At 37.0% G+C, this 27156-nt stretch overlaps 2 protein-coding genes across 4 annotated transcripts in view; one reads left to right on the top strand and one right to left on the bottom strand.

Moving 5' to 3' along the window:
* The first annotated feature begins 1149 nt into the window (after positions 1-1149).
* LOC113498638 (C-1-tetrahydrofolate synthase, cytoplasmic) lies at positions 1150-16242 on the top strand. 3 transcript variants are annotated; one of them, XM_026878728.1, is made up of 15 exons: positions 1150-1342; positions 5779-5977; positions 7666-7802; positions 8060-8294; positions 8376-8487; positions 8996-9221; positions 9498-9671; positions 9934-10099; positions 10234-10537; positions 10765-10982; positions 11237-11447; positions 13698-13846; positions 14408-14511; positions 14685-14970; positions 15931-16242. In XM_026878728.1, exons 1-15 carry the CDS (start codon positions 1305-1307, stop codon positions 16171-16173), a joined length of 2802 nt encoding a protein of 933 aa, XP_026734529.1. In that variant the 5' UTR covers positions 1150-1304; the 3' UTR covers positions 16174-16242. The 3 variants fall into 3 exon arrangements, with proteins under 3 accessions (XP_026734529.1, XP_026734527.1, XP_026734528.1); XM_026878726.1 differs by lacking the exon at positions 1150-1342 and adding an exon at positions 4259-4379; XM_026878727.1 differs by lacking the exon at positions 1150-1342 and adding an exon at positions 5074-5210.
* A 1809-nt stretch (positions 16243-18051) lies between these two features.
* LOC113498637 (RNA helicase aquarius-like) overlaps positions 18052-27156 on the bottom strand; it is a 35246-nt gene continuing 26141 nt past the window's right edge. The window contains exons 18-21 of the mRNA XM_026878725.1: positions 24531-24701; positions 20615-20812; positions 19640-19819; positions 18052-18296 (exon numbers count right to left, since the gene is read on the bottom strand). Of these exons, the coding sequence (XP_026734526.1) occupies positions 18093-18296; positions 19640-19819; positions 20615-20812; positions 24531-24701 (753 nt within the window). The 3' untranslated portion in view covers positions 18052-18092. The remainder of the gene's footprint in view (positions 18297-19639; positions 19820-20614; positions 20813-24530; positions 24702-27156) is intronic.

Raw genomic sequence — 27156 nt, 5'->3', positions numbered from 1 at the left:
TCCCGTGAAGGAGAGACACCACTCTACAATGGTATAGTGCTCTGTCTCGCTTCCACTAGTGCAATGCATGTAGGTAGATCTAGGGGGGTCACGTCATAAGAAAGTCGTTGACTAAAGCTAACATTTTGCATAAATCTGTCATACTTATATATTACGATGTTATGTTTCTTGCTGTACTAGATTTTTATCTTGACTAAGGAAAATAACCGTTTGACTCTGTTTTTATTATTAAGTTCATTACTTTTATGTTGCATATTGTTTTCAAAAGCGAATCCGGTCGTGTATAAATAGGTTTCTTGTAACGCAAAAATATTTAACAGATTTTTTTTTAAACTGGTACAGACATTACTTATCTTTATTTTTAAAGTTATTATACTTGTTAAATTGGATTCGTTCTTGCACTATTTTTGAACATAAGTTTGTTATAGTTTTTTTTATATAATCTTGTGATAATAATATGTCAACCACCAAAACATTTTTTCTTGGTTATGAGTTCCTGATTACTTAATTTCGATACTTTGCTTTTGTTACTATTTGTGCATATACCGTTAATGCGCAAAGATCTGAATCTGATATTACTCAATTACCTCAAATAATATTATAAAACGCCATAGATAGTCATCTAATTAAAATATTTAACTTGGATTCCATTCAAAATAAATCACTAAAATAGTGATTTGACTGAGTGATAATACTATAATTTATATTAGTATTCTACAAAATTTAAATTTGATTAGACCGTTGTGATACAATAGACTGTGTTAAATACACTATTTTTTTGTTAAAAAATATATGTTTAGACATAACTTTTGATTTATCATACAAAATGATTAAAAATATACAAACGTATATTCAAATTTTGTTTTATTTATATTTTTGGCTGTACTTATATTCCTTTTCTTGTCGCCCACATAGAAAACCTTTGCCCAGCTGTGGGGTATCTATACACCAGTATTTATAGCATCACACTTACTTGGGATATACTAATCAGTAATTTTAACAGCAATAGTTTAACAAGTACACAGCATCGCATGTTTACACACATACACGTGACATATTCAAAGTCACTAAATAACACTACTATTTCAAATGGTCATCTAAGTGGTATAATAGAGTCAAATAAGTATAAAAACAATACCGGTGGGTTTACGGCCATGGACCTGCCAAACAGGTTACAATTCTAGACACGCACACCGCGTCAGTAGGTTGTAGTCAATGAGCAGACGCCGGTGGTCGCGGTAGACTCAAAAACCACATTTAAGTGAATTAAAAACATTATATTTGTTACATAATAGTTGTAAACAATGTGGCAGCCACAAGGGAGTTTGGATCCAGTATTAGAGTGAGTATTTGTGTGTTGTTTTTGTTTAAGTCTTGGAGTATTTGTGGTTGGTGTTTGAACAGCTGATTGGTAAGTAGGTTCTATTCGATTTGTTCCATCTTTATTATATTTCATTATAAAAAGATGTGTTAAACGGTTTTGGTAGTTTAGAAGATTTTTTATAGTTTTTTTTGTATATTATATATTCATTTATTCAATATAAAATCCAAGTGCTCGTATATGTAACTATGAATGAAGAATTAAACAAATAACCTATTTTAACATTCATGAACTAAGTGTAATGACCTTAGACCTTGTAAAGTTAAAAGGAAGTAAATGCTGTGATAACTCTTATCAGATCGTGATTGTACAGCTGTAAGTAGGTTCATGGCAATTATTCTGAAAGTTATAAATCGTATATTCAAGTTATATGAACTTGAATATACGAAAATAATATTCACAAAATATCTCAAAATACTTCAGAATATTCCTCCTTTTATGGTAATTAAACTGTCGTTAACGTCACGTTCCTTCATTCCATTATTAAACTGAAACGTATTTAAGTTATTAATAGTTCTTTGGATAATATATGAATTAACTTGTTATTATATGAATAGGCAAATCATTTTTTGTGCAGTATCTCTTAAATTTTAGTTTTTACGTTGCCATAAGTAATTTTAACGCGTTTATATGTCATGAACATGTTTTTTTCCTATTCTGTCCAAAGTCTTATGTGTTTATTTTGCGATATAAAATTAAGTATAGATATTTAATTGGCGTATGCATGACAGGAAACTACCTACCTACTCTGTACAAAATCTAATGTCTTTTATTTTGTGATGAAAGATTAGTGTTAGATCGAATTGCTATTAATTGTTTACGTTTACATATGTCTAAATATGTATAGAGTATGTATGTATATAAAGAACGTATGAGGAAGTTAATGGATTATATTTCGCCGCAATCGCTTGCTCAACGTGATAGAAATGCATGTGGTATTAATTTAATACTGTACTTGAGTGACAAACACGAAATCAAATAATGAACAACTAGCATAGCAAAAAGCGTCTCTATCTCAATTCGATAAAGTCCATTTTCGTTTAAGTAAGTGGATGTTAGTTCTTGTGCTAAATAACAATATGTGAATTTCAACATAGATTTTTTAGTTTAGATATCTTATAAAAGGTGAATCTTAGAAGCTTAAAAATGAAACCCATACAAATAATAGTGTAAAAAATATTACATTACCAATTTTGGTTGGTATGTCTGTATCTTAATTAAATAATACATTGCAGTAACTTGATTAATATAACGAATATTATGATTATGTCCGTTTTGTCAATTTGCTCTCTTAATAAGCATCCATTGAAATAAATTAGATTTTACTTTGCATAACTTTTTATTCAAACTTGATTGTTTTTTTGTAAAAGGATTTATAACTTAACATTCACTCTCATTGATACATTTCCTGTGGTTAAAAGACCGATTTTTACTTTTGGGACAAGAAGCCTAGAGGCACTCTTTTAATGTACTAGACAACTGAAAAACATTCTTATATATTTTGAATACATATCTGTACTAATATACATATAAAGCTGAAGAGTTTGTTTGTTTGAACGCGCTCATCGCAGGAACTACTGGTTCAAATAGACCACTCATCGAGGAAGGTTTTAGGTTCTATATACCATCACGCTGTGACTAATAGGAGCGAAGATACAATGGAAAATGTGGAAAAACAGGGAAAATTATTCATCTTTATATCTACTACGCGGACGAAGTCGTGGGCAACAGCTAGTAAAATATAAATTACACCCAGACGTGCTGATGAATGATAGTGCTTTTCACACAAATATTTGTCCTGGGTGGGAAATGATCCCACGACCTCCGATATAGCAGTCAGGGTCATTAACTACTAGACCAACAGGCCTGTCAGAGCGCCCTACATGCAGTAGAGCGGTCTCTTCTCCACAGCTTTTAACGTGAACAGTCCAAATTTAAGAGGCGGCGATAGGCAATTTTAGGAGATATGAAGACGAAAGTTCTGCAGAAATTATGCAAATTCGAATGAGGATATAATTATGTAGAATAGAAATATTATTATATTGATTTTCGATATTTGCTGAGAATAATATGTATAGTCAGTAGTTAATTAGATAAGTACTTAGGAATTTTGCGTATTCTTCTTATCAACATATTTAAACTGTAAGTTTCGACATACACAACACACACAATTATGGTTTGATCGTTTGTTTTTGTATGCGTTTGGAAGGCGTCCAGGATGGTTTAGACTAATTTAAACTCACTTATTAGGATTACTGAATTAGGTTATGTTTGTACATATGTACGTGCTTGCTGAACCAATTACTTTCGATTAACATTTAAATGTGATCACGCGTAAAAAACTTGAATCGTTGGTAGTTCCAAATTTCCAACTATTCTGACACTTAGATGCAGATTATATCTATTACTCTCTATTTAAAGATACCTACTTGTTATTAGGGTTTCTTGGCCAAAGGTAAAACAGCCTTCCTCGACGCTGGCAGGCAAAAAGAGGTCTACGGTTCAATTCCCGTGTGGGATCACAAGTTGTCTATATTTTTTGGAAAATGAAGACTTTATTCTTATTTTTATATTACACTAGGTAAATGAATGATGAAGGCAATTTGCAAATTGCATTCAATACGTGAAACTGTACCCTTGCCACGGTCAAACCGCACAACAATTTGCTGTTGTCTCAAGATCGTTATTCGTTATCATAATGTACGTCAGAATCCATCATTTGTTGACCTATCAATACACAATACAAAAATAATATGTTTGTACGAAGAACAGGCGTAAACAATTTACATAATTAGATACAGTTCGTATTATCTTAAAATTTATTTTTCAAATGGTTTAGTATAACTATCGCTGTGTTTTAATTATCCTAATATAAGTAACGTCGAGTTGTTTGCTGGTGGTCGTTGTAGCTATTGATACCTGTTAATTTTATCATGTTTTTATTTAAAAGTTCGCCCTTTAGACTAATTGTGAGGAAAATTTCAAATGCGTGTTTAAGGTACGGTAACACTTTATAATTAATACTCTTTCTCCTGAAGTGCTTTGTATTCCGATGTTTTTTAGATAGTTTTCAGAAAAAGAGGTATACGTTCATATTTTTAAAAGAATGTCGTCATAATTAACAAATTGTTGTGAAATATCTCTCCTATTTTGGAAACTTAATTGTATCACATGAACTTATGACATTGTGTAATTAGTCATAATTTATCATAATTTACGTAAAAGTCAAGTAAACATTTTTGTGGTAAATAAAAAGGAGGTTATAACCGGAGTCATCTCACTTTTTTATGTCACTATCTAACAAAATATGTAAACCGTTAGCAATGGGCTTACAGTACATATAAATTATCAGACTTACAGGGATAGGGATCATAGCTGGCTATAACTAGATATTATTTAATTATATAACAGCAGAACCTTATTTACTTACATTTGTGTTATAGCAAACGATTGCAGCAAAACTTTATTAGTTACGTAAGTAATATTAATTAGGTATAATCTATATACATACATACTTAGTAGGTAGGCTACAAACTTACCTGAAAGGTGTGCCTCAATGCCTTAACTGCTTTATCAGCAAATTAAAAAAAACTCAAACCAAACAAAAAGTACAAGAATTAACCAGTTTTATTCAAAAACCTATTACAACTAGTTTGAGGAATATTTGGCTGGATACCATGTGGTACCATATGTAGCCGGGGTTATCTAAGGGGTCGGCAGCTCGTGTCAGGTCCCCTCGGTCTCATCTCCAGTCGACCGGGGACCGAGCAAGCTTACGGTCAACACTAAACATGGTCGCGGAACCGATTTCAGGAACTGCAGTCGCTAAGTAAATATTTTTTGATAACTATTGAGATTTTTTTCAAAAAATTGTTAATTTTTTATTTTTGTTTTATTTTTTGTAGTGGCATTTGTTTAGAGTTTTTTGGCAAACGAAATCATTTAGTGTGAGTTGTCTCGGTTTATTTTTGGCAAGCTCTCACTCTCTCAGATTTATAAACACCACGATTCCTTAGTGTGCGATCATGTTTTTTAACCCTCAGGTAGTTAGCAAGCTTGAACAACCAGTGCAGAATTTTGTCAATAGCTTTCTACGACTTTTGTTTTTGATTACCTGATCTTACATTGTTTTTGTAACGTCGATATTAACTGTCGTTTTTTTGCGCAAGGATTTCTGCCAGCTCTTCTATTTTGAGTAGTCGTCAAAGCGCCTGTCACCACCTCTGAAGCAGAACGGTTGTGACTCTTCTTCTCCTCTTAACCAAGTTATTAGCTTTGACAGCAGAAGAGAGTAGTGCACTCTACTTCTAGAACTACAACATTAACCAGTTAATGATAGACTCTGTACCGTGATTTTTGGGCCTACAAACTCTAATAAAACCTTATTTTATTCTCAGGTCGATTGAGAATGACCTTCGCCAGCAGGTGCAGGAGGCACGTTCGAAATGGTCGAACTTTGCCCCTCGGCTTGCCATCGTGCAGGTCGGCGGCCGCGAGGACTCCAACGTCTACATCAGGATGAAGCTCAAGGCCGCGGAGAACATCGGCATCACCGCTGAACACGTCAAACTACCTCGGGACATCACTGAAACAGAGGTAGGTGGACTTCAGACTTCAGTCACACCCTACATCAATTCGTATTCCGTGGAACCAAACCTTTTTATTTAACAAAAATGATCATCTTACTTGGCAGTTGGTCTTAACTCAGTTGCTGATGCTCATTTGTTTGTTTATTAAGTGTAACAGAACAACTGTGGTCATTACATAATATTTCTCTTCTTATGTATGAATTGAAATGAATGGGAGACTTTTGCTTTCTAAGATTCTTTCTTTTGTTTTGAGCAGGTAATAGTTGAAACGCTCAGGGTCTAGGTTCAAAAACCCTTTTGCGCGACACAAAATGATGACAAAAGAACTAAATATTGAATGCTTCAAATTGAATAGCAAAAGATATGAATGAAAATTGTTGTGCGCAAAACAAATCTATTTGAGCGCCTTTTAAAAACACCGCTGCAAAATGTAGTTCTTGGGTTTGCAATGTTTGAAGTATGTTGTTGTAAGTTGTAAATTACGCAAGTTACGTAGAAAATTAGTTCATTACAGTGGTAGATTAAAAACAGTGTATTAAACGTACAATAATTGTACAAAAGATGGAATAAAATTTGTATCAAGATGAGAATTAGAATTAAATAGAATTGCCTCTGTGAAGTTTGAATTAATATCGTTTTAATCTAATTATTTTTGATTTTGTTTTTCTATTACCTAATTAAAGGATGTATCTTGAGTTTGGTTAATCTAAACCTCAACATTACTTTTAAATATTTTTGCGTCCCATTTACAATATTGAATTGCACATGATTACCATAAACAATATTTACGTTTATACCTTGAACTACTGACACTTGATAGCGTATCAAAATAGTTTACAATACATGTTTACTGTTTTCTTCGAATGATGTAACTTAGATATTAAAAACATCACAGATTATTTATGTAACGGTTGTAACAAAGATTAACACTTACGTTTTCAGTAAACACGAACGATGATAACGTCTTTGTAGATATTAAAAGTGTTTATGAACTTTTGAGGTCAAAAACTTTCTCGCATTTTTTAAATTGATAACGTTTTAATAAGAATCTGTCGACCTCTTTTTACTTATCTTTGAGACGCCTTTCTTCACCGATAGTACAATTTTTGTACTACCACACATCTATTCTTTGATTTATAGTCCTCCGAAATATTTTAAAATAGACTTTAAGATTGAAACTTTTAAGTTATAGTTGAATTATATGGTTGAGATATGAGATAGCTAGATCAAGTCAGTTATGATTTCTTCGTATTGCACGAATGCATGCCAAATGCCATGACAATGTTACTTAAGGACTCATTACTATAAAGAATAAACCGACGTAATTTTACTTTTAATTTTGTATGTAATAAATGTTTCTTGAATCCTACGTTAACAATTGCATATTCAAACTGCATTAGGGTGCCAATTTTCACTGAAACGGGAGTGGCCGACAGCATCTTCATGAGGGAAAGCAATAGAAATAACTTTGAATCTTAGCTGCGTGGGTTCCATGTGGATCGAGTACTGATGCGAGTATTTTTTCAGTGGGGATTGACCGTTTAACAAATATTATTCCCTTTTGGAAAGCGCAGCCGGGTAAAGAACAACCGCCGTGCTACGTCATCCGCGTTTTTGTGTCGATGTATGGCAATATGTTGCAATCCTTCATACAATTTCAATTAATCCTACTTCATCAATTCCTGATTCATCCAGCTCCTGGCGAGGATCACGGAGCTGAACGAGTCTCCCGACGTGCACGGCATCATAGTCCAGATGCCACTGGACTCCGCGCACCCCATCGACTCCCACAGGATCACCGACGCCGTGTCCCCTGACAAGGATGTTGATGGGTAAGCTATTTTGTATTCAGACTGTTTATGCAGGGTTTATAAGTGTTCATTTAGAATATGAGTTTCCCGATCACTCACAAAAGTATTCAAACAATTTATTTTGCAAAAAATATTTCTGCTGTACAGTACCTTTTTAACATTCATCAATAATTTGAGCGCGCTTTTTATTTGTCTTTCTTTCGCAATTTTATGAGAGACTGAATATGTTAATAAATATCACTTTAATCCACGTAATCCATAATCATATTTGCCGTTAGCCTGAACACAATCAACGAGGGTCGTGTGGCTGTAAATGACTTCTCCGGGTTCATCCCGTGCACGCCGGCCGGCTGTGTGGAGCTGATCAAGCGCTCGGGCGTGGAAATCGCCGGCAAGAACGTGGTGGTGCTGGGCCGCAGCCGCATCGTCGGCACCCCCGTCTCCGAGCTCCTCAAGTGGGAACACGCCACCGTCACCGTCTGCCACTCCAAGACCAAGAACTTGAGCGAAATCGTAAGTAACCTCACCTATTGCATATTCCTTTAAGTTTAAAACATACCTCCATAATTGAAAATATCATCTGTGTCTTTACAGACGAAAACAGCTGACATTCTTGTAGTAGCCATCGGTAGGGGAGAAATGGTCCGCGGCTCATGGATCAAGCCTGGCGCGGTAGTCATCGATTGCGGCATCAACCCCATCGCAGGTAAGTTTCTCTAACTACAATTGTTTAAATATGCCATTATAGGATAAGAACAATGGCGAAGTATGTCAAAGCAAGCAAGTTTCATTCAAAACATACCAAAAATATTCATATTGTTGCCATAATGAGTAGTGAAGTGACAATAGACGGAACAGGCGGTTGAAACAAAACAATCCGGCAGCGGTAGGTGAGTGGCGCAGTGGTCGCGCGCCCGCACCGGCGCTGCACGAGATAAGAACTGTGAAAACCTACACGTAGTGCTGCAAAATGGCTATTACCAACAGAATTTATTGCCGGAAAAATTGCTATTACTGATAAGATTTATAATTTCCGGAGTGATTGATTCAAAAGTTTGGTTCTACTGCTAAGTGATTAATGCAGACTGGAAGCTGCAAAAAACTGTTTTTTGGAGCTATTTAAAAACTTTAGTGTAGTGCTAAAGTGCTTTAGGGGCAACATAAAGACGGAACTTCCACTGATCGTGCTACTAACTGATGTCCAACCACCACAGATCCGACAAAGAAGAGTGGCCAGCGTTTGGTGGGCGACGTAGCGTATGGTGAGGCGGTGCAGGTGGCGTCGCACGTGACGCCGGTGCCGGGTGGAGTGGGCCCCATGACCGTCGCGATGCTCATGAAGAACACCGTGCTGGCCGCACGCAGACAGCTCGACCGCTTACTCGCACCCACTTGGCCACTACGACCACTAAGGATTACTCCACTATCTCCTCCACCCAGGTAAATTTATTTCTTTAAAACATACGTACTTAGTTATAAAGTACCCATTTTTTCGAATAAGCTAATTTAAGAGTACCCAAAAGCAAGCTACGCCTTGTAACTTTTTTTTCCTTTCAAAAGTCAGTGATCCTCATCGGGCCGTTATTGAACGGCTTGAAATATCATGAATGGTCGTAAATGCCACCTTTACAAAATATACATGTCTTATTGCCATGAGGGAAACACCCACCCACCAAATCACCTGCTTTTATTACATTTCCGGAATGACCTTTCCAGCGACATAGTGATCGCGCGCTCGCAGAAACCGAAGGACATTAGCGAGCTGGCTCATGAGATCGGGCTGTTCTCGAACGAGGTGTCGCAGTACGGCCGCACCAAGGCCAAGATCTCGCTCTCCGTGCTCGACAGGATGAGGAACCAGCAGAGCGGGAAGTACATCGTGGTTGCCGGGTAAGTGTCATGACCAGTTATGGCGGGAAAATAGAAGAAAAATATTTTGGTGTCATTTAGTAGATACTAGTGCTACTACTCCATTTTTTCTGGGAACTTCGGATTAAGATGCGGAATTACTTGTTTATTTATGATTATGTGAGGGTTCTTATTATAGTCTCCAATAAATCAGCAAAACAATTTAAAACGAGGACAGGACCAAAAAAAACTAATCATAGAGCATTGATATAGTCACTTTAACATGTTTTTTCTTCAATTCCAGTATCACCCCGACCCCCTTGGGCGAGGGTAAGAGCACCACCCTGCTGGGGCTGGTGCAAGCTCTGTCAGCGCACCGCGGCCGTAACTCATTCGCTTGCATGCGCCAGCCCAGCCAGGGACCCACCTTCGGAGTCAAGGGAGGTGCTGCTGGTGGTGGATACTCACAGGTACCTTTATTTCTTTCACACATTAATAATATATCATGCGTATAATGCGTAATAATAACAAAATACAGGACTTAACCGTAAAATTATTTTGAAACACACTTCATTCTTTCTAATAAAAAAATACTTAATTTCAGGTTATTCCCATGGAAGAGTTCAACCTCCACTTGACTGGTGACATCCACGCCGTCACAGCGGCTAACAATCTCCTCGCTGCTCAAATGGACGCCAGGATTTTCCACGAGCTGACCCAAAAGGACGGACCTCTGTTCGACCGGCTGGTGCCCAAGATCAAGGGCGTCAGGAAGTTCTCGCCGATCCAGCTGAGGAGGCTGCAGCGGCTGGGCATCCAGAAGACAGACCCTGACACCCTCACGGACGAGGAGAAGGCTAAGTTTGCTAGACTTAACATCGATACCACTAAAATTATGTGGAACAGAGGTTAGTTTATTTTCTTTTCAAATGTACCATTAGCTTTCTACCAAATTACAACATTAAAAAATTTCAAAAATTAGGGTTACAATTAAAAACAAAATGTGACTGATCTGAAGCCTGATCATTATTCACTAAATAATAAAACTTAAAAAGCAAGTCGATGTGCAAACCCTTTCTTTTCCCTTATCTCACTTATATGCAAATCAACTAACAAAACTTAATCCCTCTTTCAGTGGTGGACTTGAACGACAGATACCTCCGTAAGATCACGATCGGTCAGTCGCCCACTGAGAAGGGCTTCACCCGCGAGACTGCCTTCGACATCTCCGTGGCTTCGGAGATCATGGCCATCCTCGCCCTGGGCAAGGATGTCGACAACATCAAGGAGAGGCTCGCCAACATGGTCGTGGCCCTAGACAAGAGCGGCAACCCTGTTACCGCTGATGACCTGGTAATTTATAACTTACTGCTTGATAGTACACGTGCCTGACTCCAAAGGCGATGGATTGAGTGAAAGTGATCTTAATTGCAATTTGAACAATTGCGTTTTTGTGATCCACGAATGCTTTTCCCGAGTGTGAGTCGTGTCTTTGTCCATGAAACTTGAATGTATGTGACACAAGGATTAAATTACTCAATGCGGGACTCGTTACAATCATGAAATAAATCATGGTTCAAGGTTAATCATTAATCGATTTTGCGCAGGGTATGACGGGAGCCTTGCTGGTACTTCTGCGCGATGCCTTCGAGCCGACCCTGATGCAGTCGTTGGAGGGCACCCCGGTGCTGGTTCACACGGGACCCTTCGCTAACATCGCGCACGGCTGCTCCTCAATCCTCGCTGATAAGATCGCCATGAAACTTGCCGGAGAGAACGGATACGTCGCCACTGAGGCTGGCTTCGGATCTGATATTGGTAATTTGGAATTTGGATGATCATTTTAGACATTTCACTAGTTAGGGTTTTAGTCAGGACTGGCAAGTCAAAGGTTGTGGGTTAAAAATCTGGTACTGGTAATTTCTTTTTCAATTCATTGGGTGAATTTCCCGGACCCAAAAATTGCGTGGCATCGATGAAATCGGTACTAAAAAGCATTGTTATAATGTTCTAACATTTTTTTTTAGGTAGATGACATAAAAATCTATCTGTAGCACTAAATATTTTATTAATATAATTAATAGGTTTTCCAAAAAAAAAAGTTAAACCACATAATCTTTCATCGCCGTGTTTGTCCACGACTCACCTTGATGTATTAAAGTCATCATTGATCAAAAATGTATCGTTATTTATATTAAAACTTAGTTTTATTTGGTTCGTGAATAGTTAGAGTATTGACTCGGAATACATTTATTCAAATATTTACACAATACAACGTATGGTTAATAAAAAACCATTTGTCCCAGAACTACCTTTCATCGCCATGTCCTAAACATATTTGAGAATATTGCATATTCTAACGTTTTGCGTCGCTCCCGTTTTGCGTTAAACGTTGCATATAAGTAACATCGAAAGGCTAGACAAGGAACGACGTGTGTACGTGCCTGCGTTTTCGAGCTATAATTAAAAGTATTCAATTTTTTTGGTACTGGACATTTTTTCTTTCATCGCCGTGGATAGGTCTAACTTCTATTTCAATAAGTTTTTAATCTCGATTGAGCATTCAATACAATGCCATTTATATTTAGCTTATTTGTAAAGTGTTCATTACTGTGAATTATTACCAGTTTTTTAGTAAATTGAATTATACCCCTTGATTTTCATCGCCGTGCTCTCATTTCCGTGGTTTCCGTGGACAAAATTTGCTATGGCAATGAAAAAAAATACACGGGAATGAAAAAAATATCATCGCCGTGCCTTGTAAAACAGTTTCCTTTCATTGCCGTGGCCACGTGTTTCATTTCCGTGACTTATGTTTGTTTCGCCACTAGACAGGAATGTATCTATTTATAGTAGTACCTAAAAATAATATCATGTGTGACTGGATTTTTACACATTATATTCTATTATTATTGCGTATAAATTAATAGTATTTATTTTTGTTTCAATGATTAACTTTATCATTTAAATATTCTTGTACACTATGATAACATTTCATTGCCATGGACGCCTGTTTCATTGCCGTGCATGCATGTTTCATCGCCGTGGCACGGAATTTTCAATCTTGTATATCTCGTTAGTTTTTTAAGCTATCTGCTAGATATTAAGCAAAACTGCATATCTGATCGAAAACTTGAGAAAACACTATTTTTTATTGTTCTAAAGTTGAAGAATAAAAAATCCACGGAAATGAAGATTTTTTTGGACCTGTTGAAATTCACCCCATTAGAAGATAACCTTGGCAAAAGAGTAGATCTTGGGAAGCGGTTCGCTTTTATAAGAAAAATCGAAAAAAAATCCAATACTGTTTTATGTATTTATGAAATAAATGCGGACAACATCACATACATTGTTCTGAACCCAAAGTAAGTTGCTAAAGCACTTGTGTTATGGAATTCAGATACAACGAAGGTACCACAAATACCCAGACCCGAGACAATGTAGAAATGTTATTTTTTTACATTGACCCGACCGGGGATCGAACCCGGGACCTCAGAGCTAGCGACACCTTGAAACCAGTGCGTACGCCACTCGACCACGGAGGTCGTCGACGTTTATTAATTTGTACTTAACCTAGTAACTAGTTCTGATGAAACTGTTGACCTATTAAATTGAACCATTAATAGGTTCATTTCACAAGTCACTATACGCGGACGAATTTAGCTCAATTAACTAATGGCCCGCAATGAATTCGTGTTACTACGAATTGATAATTACAGTGAAAACACACAAAACTTAAGAGTCTTGTTAATTTTCTTTATCTGTGTTTCATGCACGGATATTCTCAGCTTGCGATAGTTGTACGGCTAGCAACATAAGTAGAATACGAACTGGCAAAATTGTTTTTAAAGAATATTGATGTCCTGCAAGTTTTCAGTAAAATTTAATACTATTCATTTGTATGAAATCCTGTACTTATGTGGTGTGCGATAAAGAATATTCTATCTATCTATTTCTTGCACTTACGAATTTAACGCTTAAATCTCTGGGGTTTTTATAAACATTCGTCGTGAGGAATAGTATATACAGTCTCATTATTCGCAAATCACATTAATTACACTTGCTCAGGTATGGAGAAGTTCTTTGACATCAAGTGTCGTGCAAGTGGCGACCGGCCTCACTGCGCCGTCATCGTGTCGACAGTGCGTGCCCTGAAGATGCATGGCGGCGGCCCACCGGTCTCCCCGGGATTGCCACTCCATGATGTATATGTACAGGTAAGGAACTTTGCTCTGTCCCCCTCTAGATGAAAAGAGGTTTTTATCCAGCAGTCGGAATGTAACAGGCTGGTATTGTAAGGAAGACTTCCCATCTGAGTTCACACTTTTCTGAACAAAGTTGATAATAAATAAAAAAATTGTAAATAAATCTTCATATATGTAGTATAAAAAAAAAAGTTGATAATTAGAGATTCCCTTAGTGATTAATTTAAAAAATATATTGTCTTCATATGTAAAAGCACAGACATGTACAGACCTGGTTTGATCTACATGTTCCAAAAAGTAGAAGAATCATAAAAATGGCAAAGGTTCTGGTTATAAATAGAAAATGTTTATCGATACGAAACTGACACCTAATCGCTTGAATGATGCATGTAACGTTTTGATCGAGCTATTTTAGCTTCGTCCTTGGCTACCCAGACGGGTATGGCGATTTTATTAATCTATAAATCCAGTGATGTTGTTTAGTTATTTCTATTCTAACCGCAATACTTTGGACGGACATTAAAAAGCCGCCAACGCCAGCAAATAGAAGTTCATAAACATTTCGGTTTCCAGGAAAATTTGGAGCTTTTGAGCAAAGGACTGTGCAACTTGGGAAAACACATAAGCAACGGAAAGAAGTTTGGTGTTCCAGTCGTCGTGGCTATCAACAAACATGGGTCAGTAATTAAATGGCTGACAGCATATCTTTCATTCACAAAGTGTAAATTGTCTGAGTTAGGTCATAATTGGCTGTGAACATTTTTACTTTATTGCATCCAACAAATATATTACAAGGCAACGAGACCAAGAGTCATATAAAACTTGTCATAATCATTACAAAATTTTACAGAAACGACACAGACGCTGAAATCAACATGGTGAAAGAGTTCGCTCTGAAGAACGGTGCCTTCAGGGCCGAGCTTTGCGACCACTGGGCCAAGGGTGGTCTTGGAGCCCTGGAGCTCGCTGACGCCGTCATCGACGCCTGCGAGAACAGCTCCAAGTTCGACTATCTGTACCCCCTGGGCATGTCAATCCAGGACAAGATCAAGGTCATCGCGACGGAGATGTATGGAGCAGGACAAGTCGAGTACACTGACGAAGTGCTGGAAAAGATCAAGATATTTACAAGCAAGGTTGGTATTATGTTTTTGCTTGTTGCTGGATCCTTGGTTGAGGAAAAGGTAACAAATCGTGTATGGTAAAATTTTTAGTATATTTTACCATATTCGCTGTTCTTTAGAAATCTACAGTGTCAGAATTGCAGATCAATTAAAGCGCGACTAGAGCTAGCTTTAGCTAGACTAAAGCTAGCAAAAGTATCAACTTGGTTTCTCATATAGCCTTTGGACATAAAATATTTTCTTTTTCTTTTCTTTCTTAAAATAGTTTCAGGGAAAAAGTTCTGATTAGATAATGCAAAGGTTTTTTCACGCGATTTCTTTCTTAGTGATTTGTAATAACCTTGGAATAGAAAAATTAACATTAAAAACTGTAATAAAGTAGGTAACTATTTAAAGAAATTCGCTACCGCTACACATCACAGATACAGTTAGCTAGCTTTTTTACGAGAATCTATTACTGGTACCCATGAGCTCATCACACGACTAGAAAAACACAAATATTGATCATAATTTTTTTTCAAGTTTCTCTGAAATCCCCCGGAAAAATTATATTTACCCACTCTAACGAGCTGGCGTGGTATAATGAAATTTACGCACTTTGCTGTAATTTGTTAATGGAGTAATTGAACATATTTGTCGGATACCTAAGCATTAAGTATTTTACTCATGATTGATACCTAATATTTTGTTAAGTTTTGAAATATTGTTGTTTGTTCTTTGCGTCAATTTGTGTCAAGGTCAAGGTAGGTTTGCCGTAAGAGATTCCAACTCTGGGTTAAGATCGCCTTTGGACATGAACTGTCCAACAACATATTGTCCAAGTGTTTGTTTAATAATAGGCTATAGCTGTCCACTGCTGGACATATGTATGCCTCTCCATACGTTCTCCAGTGCGACCGGTTTATTGCCACCTGCAGCCAACGAGACCCAGCGGCTTTTACTAATAAATAATATATAAATAAATAATTCCAGGGTTACGACAAGTTCCCTATCTGCATGGCGAAGACATCCAACTCTTTGACTGGCGACCCGTCGGTGAAGGGCGCTCCCACTGGCTTCACTCTACGTATCAACGACATCTTCGCGTCTGTCGGCGCTGGTTTCGTCGTCCCCATGGTCGGCGAGATCTCCCGCATGCCCGGCCTGCCCACCAGACCCAGCATCTACGACATAGACCTCAACACCAAGACTGGAGAAATCGAGGGACTCTTCTAAAGACGCTATGTACCTATAAATTTAAGGATTAATGTTTTATAATCAATGTTAATAAATATGTTTATATAATTTTTCGTGTTATTTGATATAGCTTTGGGATGTGTATCATTGGTTTTCATTTAGGTAGAATTTGAAATTCGTAGCTAATAGAATATGACATTCGTAGCACCGATTCACTACGAATGGTAAATCGACTATGCTTTAAACGTCAAATTTTCTTGAATTTACGATCGACCGACTTCAAATTCCTAGCGGATTCAACATTCTTAGCAAAATCGGCTTTAAATCTGTCACAATAAGGATTTAACTACCTTAAACACTGATGGTTAGCCGAATCTCAAACAGATTTTTCTTCTCAAATAGATAATAGACAATGGACTATTATACCGACATATCTGCCAAAAGCCATGTCCTTACTAAGTATACAAGATAAGCAATTTAACCGCGATATAGCGATGCAGCACATAATAATTAAAATAACACTGTCGTTGTGCGTGCTTTGAATCTTGAATGACATTAAATTTGTTGCATCTCGATTTGGTAATCGTAACGTTGTGTGGCACGTGTAGAAGAATGTCATTGACATCTGCTCATATAGCCAAGTGAGATTACTTCAATCATTACCATAAATGGAAAATAAAAGTATTTTTTGCAAACGACTCCCGCATAAGGAATTCTGTAATTGTGTCACGGGGTGTTCCACAACCACACCACCCAGGCTCTGAACAAGCATTTGTGGATCACACAAACGCTTGTTTTACGCGGGAATCGAACCCACGACACGTCGCGCCTAGTGGGTTTGGCCGTTGGCGTCAATGGTCCGCTAGGCTATCCGTGCAAAAAGTTAAATTCACGTGACTTATCGAAAAAAATTGTCATTTCCATATTTGCCCAGCGTTGTTTCCAGACGTGCCTACATTTGTTGGCAGATTCAAAGCTGTTTTAGAAGGCTTGAGCGATTATCATGATTTTTTTGTACTTATTCCGTTAGTCTGAGAATCACACGTCTATTTATATCCCCCTAAATGTTAAGGGTAGTCCAGACCTTTTTCACCAGATAGTCCCTAGAGTATATTGAAAACTGTGGAATCTTACACTACAATATCTTCACATGTTATCTAGTTAATTAGCATTTCTGTTTATATCCTGATGCCGGAGATTCCTTCACAGAAATCGAGCATTCTCTCTTAGGCTTAAAAGATAACGTATCTATCAAATCCGCCGCCGTTTTTACCAATTTATGAACAATTGCAATATCTTATTGTGTTTAAATAAATTGTTTAACGAGCTTTTATTATTGCGACGCCCAAATACCGAATTTATGCACGGTACGAGAACTGAATAAACTGGTATCAGTTCTATAGATCTTTTGCGCCTAATTTATATGCTGTCTACGTAATTTGTTTATCAAGTCTCGCAGTGTGGTTTCGAATTTAAATAGATTGAGTATTGTTACCGGATTGTCGTATGTGTATAGTAGCGGGTATCGATTCGTCAAATATTTGGATCTTGTACACTTTTTGAAAATCAAAGATAACATTTTAAATAATTTATGTATTCAAACTAAAAGACAGGACTCATTTTTCGGAGGGTTTTTTAGGCAGGGCAGAGTTCTTTCCATAGATACGTTACTTACTATATTGCAACGTGATTTACAACAAAGTAAATTAAAAAATATAAATCCCAAATCTTCCAAGACCCAAACCCCCTTAAGTAATATTGATGTGTATGTGGGTGACGGTGACAACATGGCGGCGCTAGCACGCACTAGCGCCGCCATGTAGTCACCGTCACCGACACTGCTGACAGCTCAAAAATGCATTTATCATCGTAACAAAAACGAAAACTTGGGTACAAAAAATTACATAAACAAAAAAATTCAATGAAAAATCTTTATTTATTTCACTATTTACTTAAAATTAAGTTTCAGCGGGTGTTTCTTCTATTTCGTTGACAATATCAGTAGGTTGGAAGGCGGCGGCCGGAGCGGTCGCGTCGCTCGTGTTGGTCGGCTCGTCGTCGTCGCTGTCGTTAGCTCCCGGGTGCGCGTGTTGCGCGGGCGGCGCGTGCGCAGGTCGGGACGCACGCGCAGATCCCGGCGCGGACCAACTGCTTTGTGATCGCTGGAATGTTGAACAGATTTTTTTATTATCTTAATCATTTAAGCTTTCAGATACACATACATTCTATCCATTAAACCTATTAATTCGGTTTATTGCGGCACTCTACTCAACATATGCCTGAGTGGGTCTTGTGGGTCCTTCCTTGTTCTCTATGTTACTTTTATAAAAAAATAATAATATCGCAATTGATTTATTCTTTAGTAATTAATGTTAATTTGACTTAAATAAAATATACATAAAAAAATAAGCGGACTAGTTAATATTAACTTGTCATTTAGGATACCGCTTTGGTTTTTTTACAGATTAATTTTAAATAACATTTTTCTTTATTAAATGATCGCGCGACGTCGCCGCGCCGCGGCAGGATCGCGAGTCGAACTGACTCGCGATCCCACCGCGTCTGCTCTTGATTAAGGACTCCGGTATGGTCCGAAACTAGTCGGGCTATCCCGATAAATACGCGTAAGTAAACCGTTATATCATTTAATAATGAATCATTCTCACGATAGTTACTATCAAGATTTTTCTTACTGTATAACATGTTTTAACATAAAAAACAATAGATTTCGTTAAATAAAAAAAATCATCGAAGTTCTGAGGTAACAAAGAAAAAAACCTCCTGCTTTTTCCTCCTTCCGTCCAAATATGAATTGTAAATTGGAGTCATCGACACTGCCAATTTTGTATTCCATAAAAAAACAAAACTGTCGGTAATCAGTCAGCTATAAATAATTACCTAAAGGCATATCGTATTTCAACCACCTCGTAATTTATGGAGTGTTAATAAATCAACGCTGTAATTGTAGCACGTGCTTAGACTGCGAGTACTGGACACAAACTGATTTATTTATTGATTTGTTGTGAAATGTTTTTTTTTATTATTCATGGTGTGTGACTTACTTGCTTAATAGTGTTATATGATCCTTATGGATAAGCCTGTAGTATGCCTATCTACTATAATCAATCAAGCAAAACACTAATGTAAAATTTGACTAAGTATTTGGAACTCCATGGAATGTATACGTGCACCAGTCATATTTTTTTTAATTGTTAAAAATATAACTGAAAATATCACGTATGTATAATACGCATGTTGTACTACATCACGACAATAACAATCATTGAAGCATATCCGAACGTTGGAGTGGTCACCATCATATTATATTTTCTAGCATAGTAATGTTTAACACTTCGCCACTCCAGCCACCTTAAAATATTTGTCCTTAGTCCTTACTATATAATAATATATTGTATTGCTTTCAGTATCAGTATGTTTACCGAACAGTTTACTTTTTACTTTTTATTGTGCGTACTACCTCCGTATAGCTATCGTGTTGACTGACCTCATACTGGTCCTTGCACTGGCGCACCCTGTCCAGGTACATGTCGTACACGTACTGCGCCATGTGCGGCATGTCGCGCACGCGCAGTGTCATGGCGTCCGGGACCACTGCGCATGCGCCGCGCTGCGCGGGCCAGCGCTCGCCCGGCACCAGCTCCAGCTCCAAGGGACGCTCTACCAGCTTTAAAGGAATTGTATATAATATTATAATAATATAGTCTACCATTTCGACATACATACACAATATAGATAAATTACACCCAGAACTAATGATCGTGCTTATCACACAAACATTTGTTTTATGGTGGGAATCGAACCCATGACCTCCGGTATTGCCTCCGGCAGTCAGGGTCACTAACCATTAGACCAACAGGCCAATATTATTTAGGGTTAGGAAAGACCCCATGGAAGGTTTTGATATCGGCAGTTGGACATAAAATATGGTGAATATGGTGCATATAAAAACAGTCCTAATGACTCTTCTTATTTTCTTGTCGATGATACCAATTGCAAGAATGGAAAGTGCACAATGATGTACCAAGATCCTCTTTGGAAAAGGAAAAGTTAAGATTAGAAACAATAATTAGGCATCAGGCTTATTAACCGGTTTTCATATTCATATTCATATTTTTATTTGCATTCCATAATGTTACAAAAGATGTTAAAGAGGCTTAAAGCTAGGTACAATGTTATGGACCCTGATCGGGCACAGCAAAAGAAGGCATTACAAATTTATATTACATATTTCATTTTCTTGGTAATATTACTGTTATGCTTTTATCGTCTTCAACATTACGGGCATATTGGGCATTTTGGGCATCACATGAGTCCAGAAGCCAAATTGTCAGTTAGATCTCTTTTAGGCTTTTAGACCATGCCTTTAAAAGATTTAAATGTATTTTTTTCATTTCACTCCGTGTCATTTTCGCTCAAATACCGAAAAAGTCAAACGAAACCATTAAATGTTGTTACATACCTGATTGAAAGTGGGTTGTAGTTCGAAGCAGTTCCTGAACAGGTTCGCTCTGGCGAATATGTAGAGCCCCAGTCGGGCCCTGGAGGCGGCCACGATCAGACGTCGGAGGTCGCGCACGTGGCCCACGGCGCGGGTCCGCACTAACGAAACTAATGCGATGTCGTTCTGCTGACCTTGGTACTTGTCTACCGTGGTCACCTGTAGGGAATATATGATTTTTCATGATATTGTTTTTTAGAACAAACATATACAATCGATTTCATATTATCATTACTATGGACTTAAAATTAAAAAAAAAAACTTCTTAGCTAACTTGTTAAGATAGGAAGACAAATTATAGGATGAAATGACAGCTATATTGCGTTACATGAATAAAAGAATTAACAATCGGTTTATCAAGTCCCAAGATGTGGGATAAGAAAAAAAACTAAAATCAAAATAAAGTAGCTACAAAGAATTTCTGTGTGTTGCGTGGGATCCATCACTTTGCAATCATAGTCACAGAGATAGGCAGACGCTAAACTCATGAATGAATCACATAAATGTTCTTCCGACACGACGCGGCGATCGAAAGCGCGACATGTCGCAATTAACCCGGATGGTAGTAGTGAATTTCCAATTATTGTGTTGGCGAAATGCTTACAAGAATATAAACAGTGTAAAGTTTAATCCAATTTTCATTCAATTGTAAATAGCGGAGTTGCGGTCCAGGTGACAGTAGGAATAGCTAGCTACAATAGTCGCTAAATGACAAAAAACTATGACGGGGAACTGTTAGACACGACAGTCGTCCATTGATTAATTATAAATTATCGCTACGGCACAGTGGAAACGCGCTCTTAGGCACGCATAACCGAATGCATCACATTCTATAAAATAAAACATTTCGATTTTCTTTACACATCGAAAAACATTTAGGAAATTTATGGTTTTGTATTTATAAACATTTCAGAAGTGGGTCACTTTTATTTTGGTTTCTCTTTCACGTAGAATAAAAATAACATATCTAGAAGGCACGTGTCTTTTATATTTTGCCACATGATGTCAGATGTGAGGACCGGCGCTCCTGGTATACGTATCATCGCTATTTCAGTGATATTATATAATCGTGATGTCAGAAGCTATTGCTGACAATATCAATGAGATGTCATCTAAATTATTGGCTAATAATATCTAATGAATAACCTGAATTAATTTTATATCTAAAATTATGACTTGAATAACTGTCATTCTGCGCAGTTTAGTAAAAAAAGGAAAAAATACCAACCTCTCATGTTTTAAATTGACAGACGTAAGAAATGCAAGTTTAATAAACAAGGTATGTTTAGTTGAATGGTTACTGCGCCAGTGATACAGTTCGCGACGGGTCGCGCGTTCGATCCCAATTTAATAAGCAATCATTCTGGGTGGATTTTGAGGCAAATTATGATAGTTTTCGAATTTCTTCAGTGTGTCAAACCTGCTGAGTAAGAAATATCACTCGTTTTGTTCGCATGTAGGTAATAAATAACTGACGAAATTTCTTAAAAAAACTTCTGACTAACACAAATGTTGATATTGGCACACTGCGCGAGATTATAATTACTATTTATCTAGAACAGAATATACTTTTATTTGCAAATTTGGGTTTACAAAAATGTTCTTAATACTATTATGCAGATCAGCCATATTTAGCCATGTGGCTGTATGTGAGTGTTTGCAATACTTACATATTTTTTATTACTAAGTAATAAAGTATTTATATCGAGGGTGTAAACATAACATCCGTCTTGATTTGATTATCATTCTTATTACGAATAAAAGAGTTAATATTTTTATTATGTTAAAAATCTTAGGGTCTAAACCGCATTTCAACTGCAATCCAACTGCATATTTGCAGTTCGGATGCAGTTTGAATGCAGTAGGTAGTAGGTAACGCCTACTAGTTTCGGACCCAACCGGGGTCCTTAATCATGAGTTTAAGTTGCGGCCTGTTCGTGAGTCAAATAATACGTGTGAGTAAACCGTCATTAAATAAATATTTATGAATCTGTCTTACGAAAGTTTAATAAACTTCCTATTCTTTGGAAATTAGTAAGAAAATCAACAAGCTGGTTAGCTCGTGACGCAATCAGGTAAAAACAAAATACTATTTTGGGGAAAATACCTCGAGCACGGTAAATATTTACAGAATAGTCTAAATATTTGATCTAGGCACCAAATTTTTGTAGCCTGTATAATGTTGGCGAATACCCGAACACAGAATTACCAAGAACTGCGGCACAGAACAAAGAGTCTTTCACAAGAAGACAAGATGAATAAACAGGTTTTTCGTCTGAGTAAGTGCTTCACTCATACTGGGTTAATTAGCCGATACTTCCTTAATAAAGAGTTCCGGTCGTTACGTAGTAAGTCTGAGTGTTCCGGAGATGATTCAGACGATTCTGATTGAGATAATCTGTGGTTATCCCTCATGTGACTCGTACGGGATCAATGATCTAAGTTTTTCTGTGAATGCGATGTCAATTGGAGAATTGGAATGAATTTCGAATGGACTTTTGAGACTTTTGGACTGGGATAACGTACAATGATTGATTATTTTACAGATGATTTAAGAGTCGATTATCTATTTTTATCAGAAGGAAATGTAATTTTCAAAGTCCATATTATTTACATAAAAATATGAGATTTACACTGAGTTAAAAAAAAAAAATAATTTCAACTAACAAATGCGTATAAAAACTCGAATAAAAACGCTATGCTATAATTAGCGACCATCCACAAATCGATATGAAATTATACAGAGAAAAATTCTTAGAAATGACTATTAAGACCTGCCAATCCTAATAAAAGATGTAATTGTCAAGACTTAGAACTGTCAGACAGAGAATTGGAATGAAAAAGCTATTCAACAATTACACGAAAAAAAAACACATTAATTACGACCATTTAACGGGACGATGCTTTTTCTAACAGATTTTTATAAATTCAAGATGTTAAAGACAGAATTAGAACGACCATAGAGAGGGTTCCGAACCACGTCACAAATAGAACTAGCCAAAAATAAATAAAAGAGGAATCCCTTTTCAATAACGAATATTATAATCAAGGAAGATGAGTAATCAAAAAATAATTTCAAATTCCGTTGTTTTTTTGCCCATAATAGGAGATGACGCGGTTCGTAGTGAATGTTATCGTTCGCCGTCCTCGCTTATGAGATTAAAGTACTAAATTGCGTCGACTTACTTGCATAAATGGAAGCTAAAATGGTCATGACACATTGAAGAGCCGATTAACCATGACTGGCTTTGTAAGTGGCTGAGAACTGGTGCTTCAGAATACATGTAGGCTTTTAATGCAGTTTTAAATGTGTTCCAGTAAGAAGGTAAATGGCAGTAAAGATACTCATTCTCCTGAAGTACCAGCTTATATAGGCCCAGAATGGATAAGGGGTATGAAGTAGTAAGAGTCGTGGGTAATTTGGGGATCTTGGATAAGAGTTATGAGGAACTACTAGTCTGTATTTCCAATTGATAAGAGACGTAGCGGATTGCCGAGTAGTTGAGGTCTCCACGCCAAGCCCACTGTGCGTGACGTGTCGCGAGTTCGACACTCGCGTAGGACAAGCGCTTGTGTGATCCACGAATGCTTGTCCTGAGTCTGGGTGGCCTGTGCATTGAATGCATGACTTGAATGTTTGTAAAACCCACGCGACACAAGGATTCAATTAATTAGTGCGGTAGTCATTTCTTAATAACTGACTGATTTCTTTATAGACTTTCCTATTGGTTTAAGTACAACAGGTAGGCCCTAAAGAGATACCTTTCACTAGGATCGGTCTAGATGTCTATGGATCATTGATTTCTTTCCAACGCGGGTCTTATGACCGCGTGGAGTTTGGTGGAGCTATAAAAGAAAAAAAAATATTAATTCTTACCTTATGAGGGCGTCCAATCAGTGGGTTTTCAGCACATCGCTTGTCGATGACGTCGCGTATGAGATGTTTCTGCCCATTATATGTAGTCAGGATGGAGATACGGTCAGCTGGCCATCCCACAAGCCTCATGTACATGAATACGGCCACCACGTACTCTGCTTCCGCTAGATTCTGAGGACAGAAGTGAAATTTTAGTAACGGCTTTTTAATGTTCATCATGAAATGAGGAAATAATGATAATTGTGTCCTAATTGAATAAGGCTATAAAACACGGGTTCCAACTGTGGAAGCGGAACTGCTCACTAACAGCGTCGCTCTAGCGCTGACTTTTGAAATTTCATATTGATCATATTTTCAACCGACTCCAAAAAAGTTAGTCTTTATGTTTATTGCCTCAGAGTTTCGAACTGGATGAACCGATTTTGTTCATTGTTTTTTTATTTAAAATTCATCAAGTATTGCTCAGCAGTTTTTATTTGGAGTCCAATTATCGTTCGAATTTCTATTACATTATTATTTTCATCAAGATTAAAGCTAAAATAAAATGCGTCAACGTAGCTCTATTATAATATTCTACCGTCGGGAGACGATACGCATCGTCGTTCTGAACAATGCGTTAAAATCTGGCATGATGTTCAAAGCGCAAGTATCGCATTACTTGTAATTTGGAACATGTGTCTCAGAGACGAATTAGTATTGCGAATCAGCGTTTTGCAAGAACCATATTTTTGGCAGCTCTGATTTTTCTTGTTTAATTAGACGAGAATTTGTTATATTAAAAACATTTTATTTGGCGTATATATTCTAAACTTGGCATGAACATTTGGATAACAATGTTATGTTACACGCCCAAACATGTAACGTTCTATTTGGTCATATTACGTCATTCAGCACCTATTGTAGAGAGGTTTTGTATTCCATTGCTTGTTTTGTAAGTAGGGTCAATAAAACATTATGTATGTACCTGGAATTGTACGTATATGTGGACTTTTATGATACAGTCAAGGTGATGTCGGTTCAAAGATGTTAGATAACTACAATATGCAAATTCATGATCTTTATGAGTTAGAGCAACGCTACAAAATAGTGAAAATTTACGGAATGTGAAAGAAAATAGCACCATAGACTTCGTCATTATTCCTTATGAAACTGAATATTATGTCAGAATTACAAGCAACTTCAAATTAACAAAAAATAGAAAACTTAATAAATGCTTCAGTAGAATTAATCCACAGTGTAAACCGTTAAATTCAAAATAATAAGATTCTTTATTACGTACTATCGTTGATTTATGACATTCGCTTTTTTATCTTTATTTTTCATCAAAAAACAAATGACTACACAAAGGTTATGATTTTGAATTACAATGACAGAGTGAATGACAAAATGACGGAGTAAAATAAATACGCAAATTAATGTCACAATGTAATTGCGAACTTTGAAGTTGGCAAGTATGCGACACACTAGACAATGCAGACCGGTTTGAAGCTGTGGTTCCACCCGGGATGCGTTACGATGGATGGGATAACTTTTTTTGCTATATCAGCTATTTCCACCTTGGACTCAAGCTTGCTATGGAGGGAAGTGGAATATTATTTTTTTACTTCCCCTTTTTACTATGTCTGATAATTGCGTTGCGGGTTCCAAGGTAGTTTCCCCTGGGAGACACCGTGCTTTAGTGTTTTCGTTGTTTTCATTGTATCATTGCATGTGTGGCGGACTAATCCCAAAAAAAGAAAAGATTTATAATTTCGTAGTGGCTAGGTTTTACCTTAGATCCCATGGATGTTTTCCCTTAATTATTTTAAGTTCCATCAAAAAATCGATAATTGAACTGTGGTGGTCAATACTTAGAGTTAACTAGCGGTGGGACATTTATGGGTTTGTATTAAAAACAATCTTGTATCACACATCCATCGCTTCGCATCCCTGCCGGAAACTCAGCCTAAATGTTATTTAGAAGGCTTTTAACATACCATTACAATTCAATGCTAATTTGTTGATAAATATTCCCTATGTATCCAAGTATTTGCATTTATATGACAGCAAACGAAAAACGACGTAATGTTAGCATTTGTTATGTTACTAGTGAAGACAATCGCATGTAGGTAAATACTTGAATACTATTTAGTTTCTTATTTAATTGCATTCGTATTTTATGATCGTTGTTGCGTTATGGTAGTATATTACATGTTTAACCGCAAATGTGTCAAAATATCAAAAGTAAGGTTCAGTTTGTTCCACCATTTTCCACAAGATGTCACTGTGCTTTGAGACCGCTTTTCTGAATGGCGGTGTTAAAATTTTCCGTGTATACTATAAGAGAGTCGAGGATTTTTATTTTTTTTGGTATCATTTTATGTAATATTCGGATTAAAGTATTTTGGTAACCACGATCAGGTGCTTTAATCAAATCAATCCCCAGATTAACCCTCCGATACCGAGGGTTAAACATGGTCCTTCGAGCCGGATAGAAGCGTTGTAAATATCACGCTTCTCGGATTTTTGGGTATCAGCGGCACAGAAACCAGTGGTGGGTCGCCACTGAAGTGCTACCAGTGACGCCAACAGAAGGCGCCACCGCAGTTCAAGCAAGTTCTGCGGGCACCGGAGCTGAAAATTGGTG

This window comes from Trichoplusia ni, chromosome 11 (assembly GCF_003590095.1).
Source record: "Trichoplusia ni isolate ovarian cell line Hi5 chromosome 11, tn1, whole genome shotgun sequence".
Classification (NCBI taxonomy): Eukaryota; Metazoa; Arthropoda; class Insecta; order Lepidoptera; family Noctuidae; genus Trichoplusia; species Trichoplusia ni.
This window is presented reverse-complemented; position numbering and strand designations above follow the sequence as displayed.

Excerpts from the sequence above, each read along its gene's own strand:
- LOC113498638 (XM_026878726.1), top strand. The coding sequence starts at position 4,315 with ATGTTTTTATTTAAAAGTTCGCCCTTTAGACTAATTGTGAGGAAAATT. Across the intron at positions 4,380-5,778 it reads ATTTCAAATGCGTGTTTAAG|GTCGATTGAGAATGACCTTC; the intron begins GTACGGTAACAC and ends TTTTATTCTCAG. Across the intron at positions 10,100-10,233 it reads CTGGTGGTGGATACTCACAG|GTTATTCCCATGGAAGAGTT; the intron begins GTACCTTTATTT and ends ACTTAATTTCAG.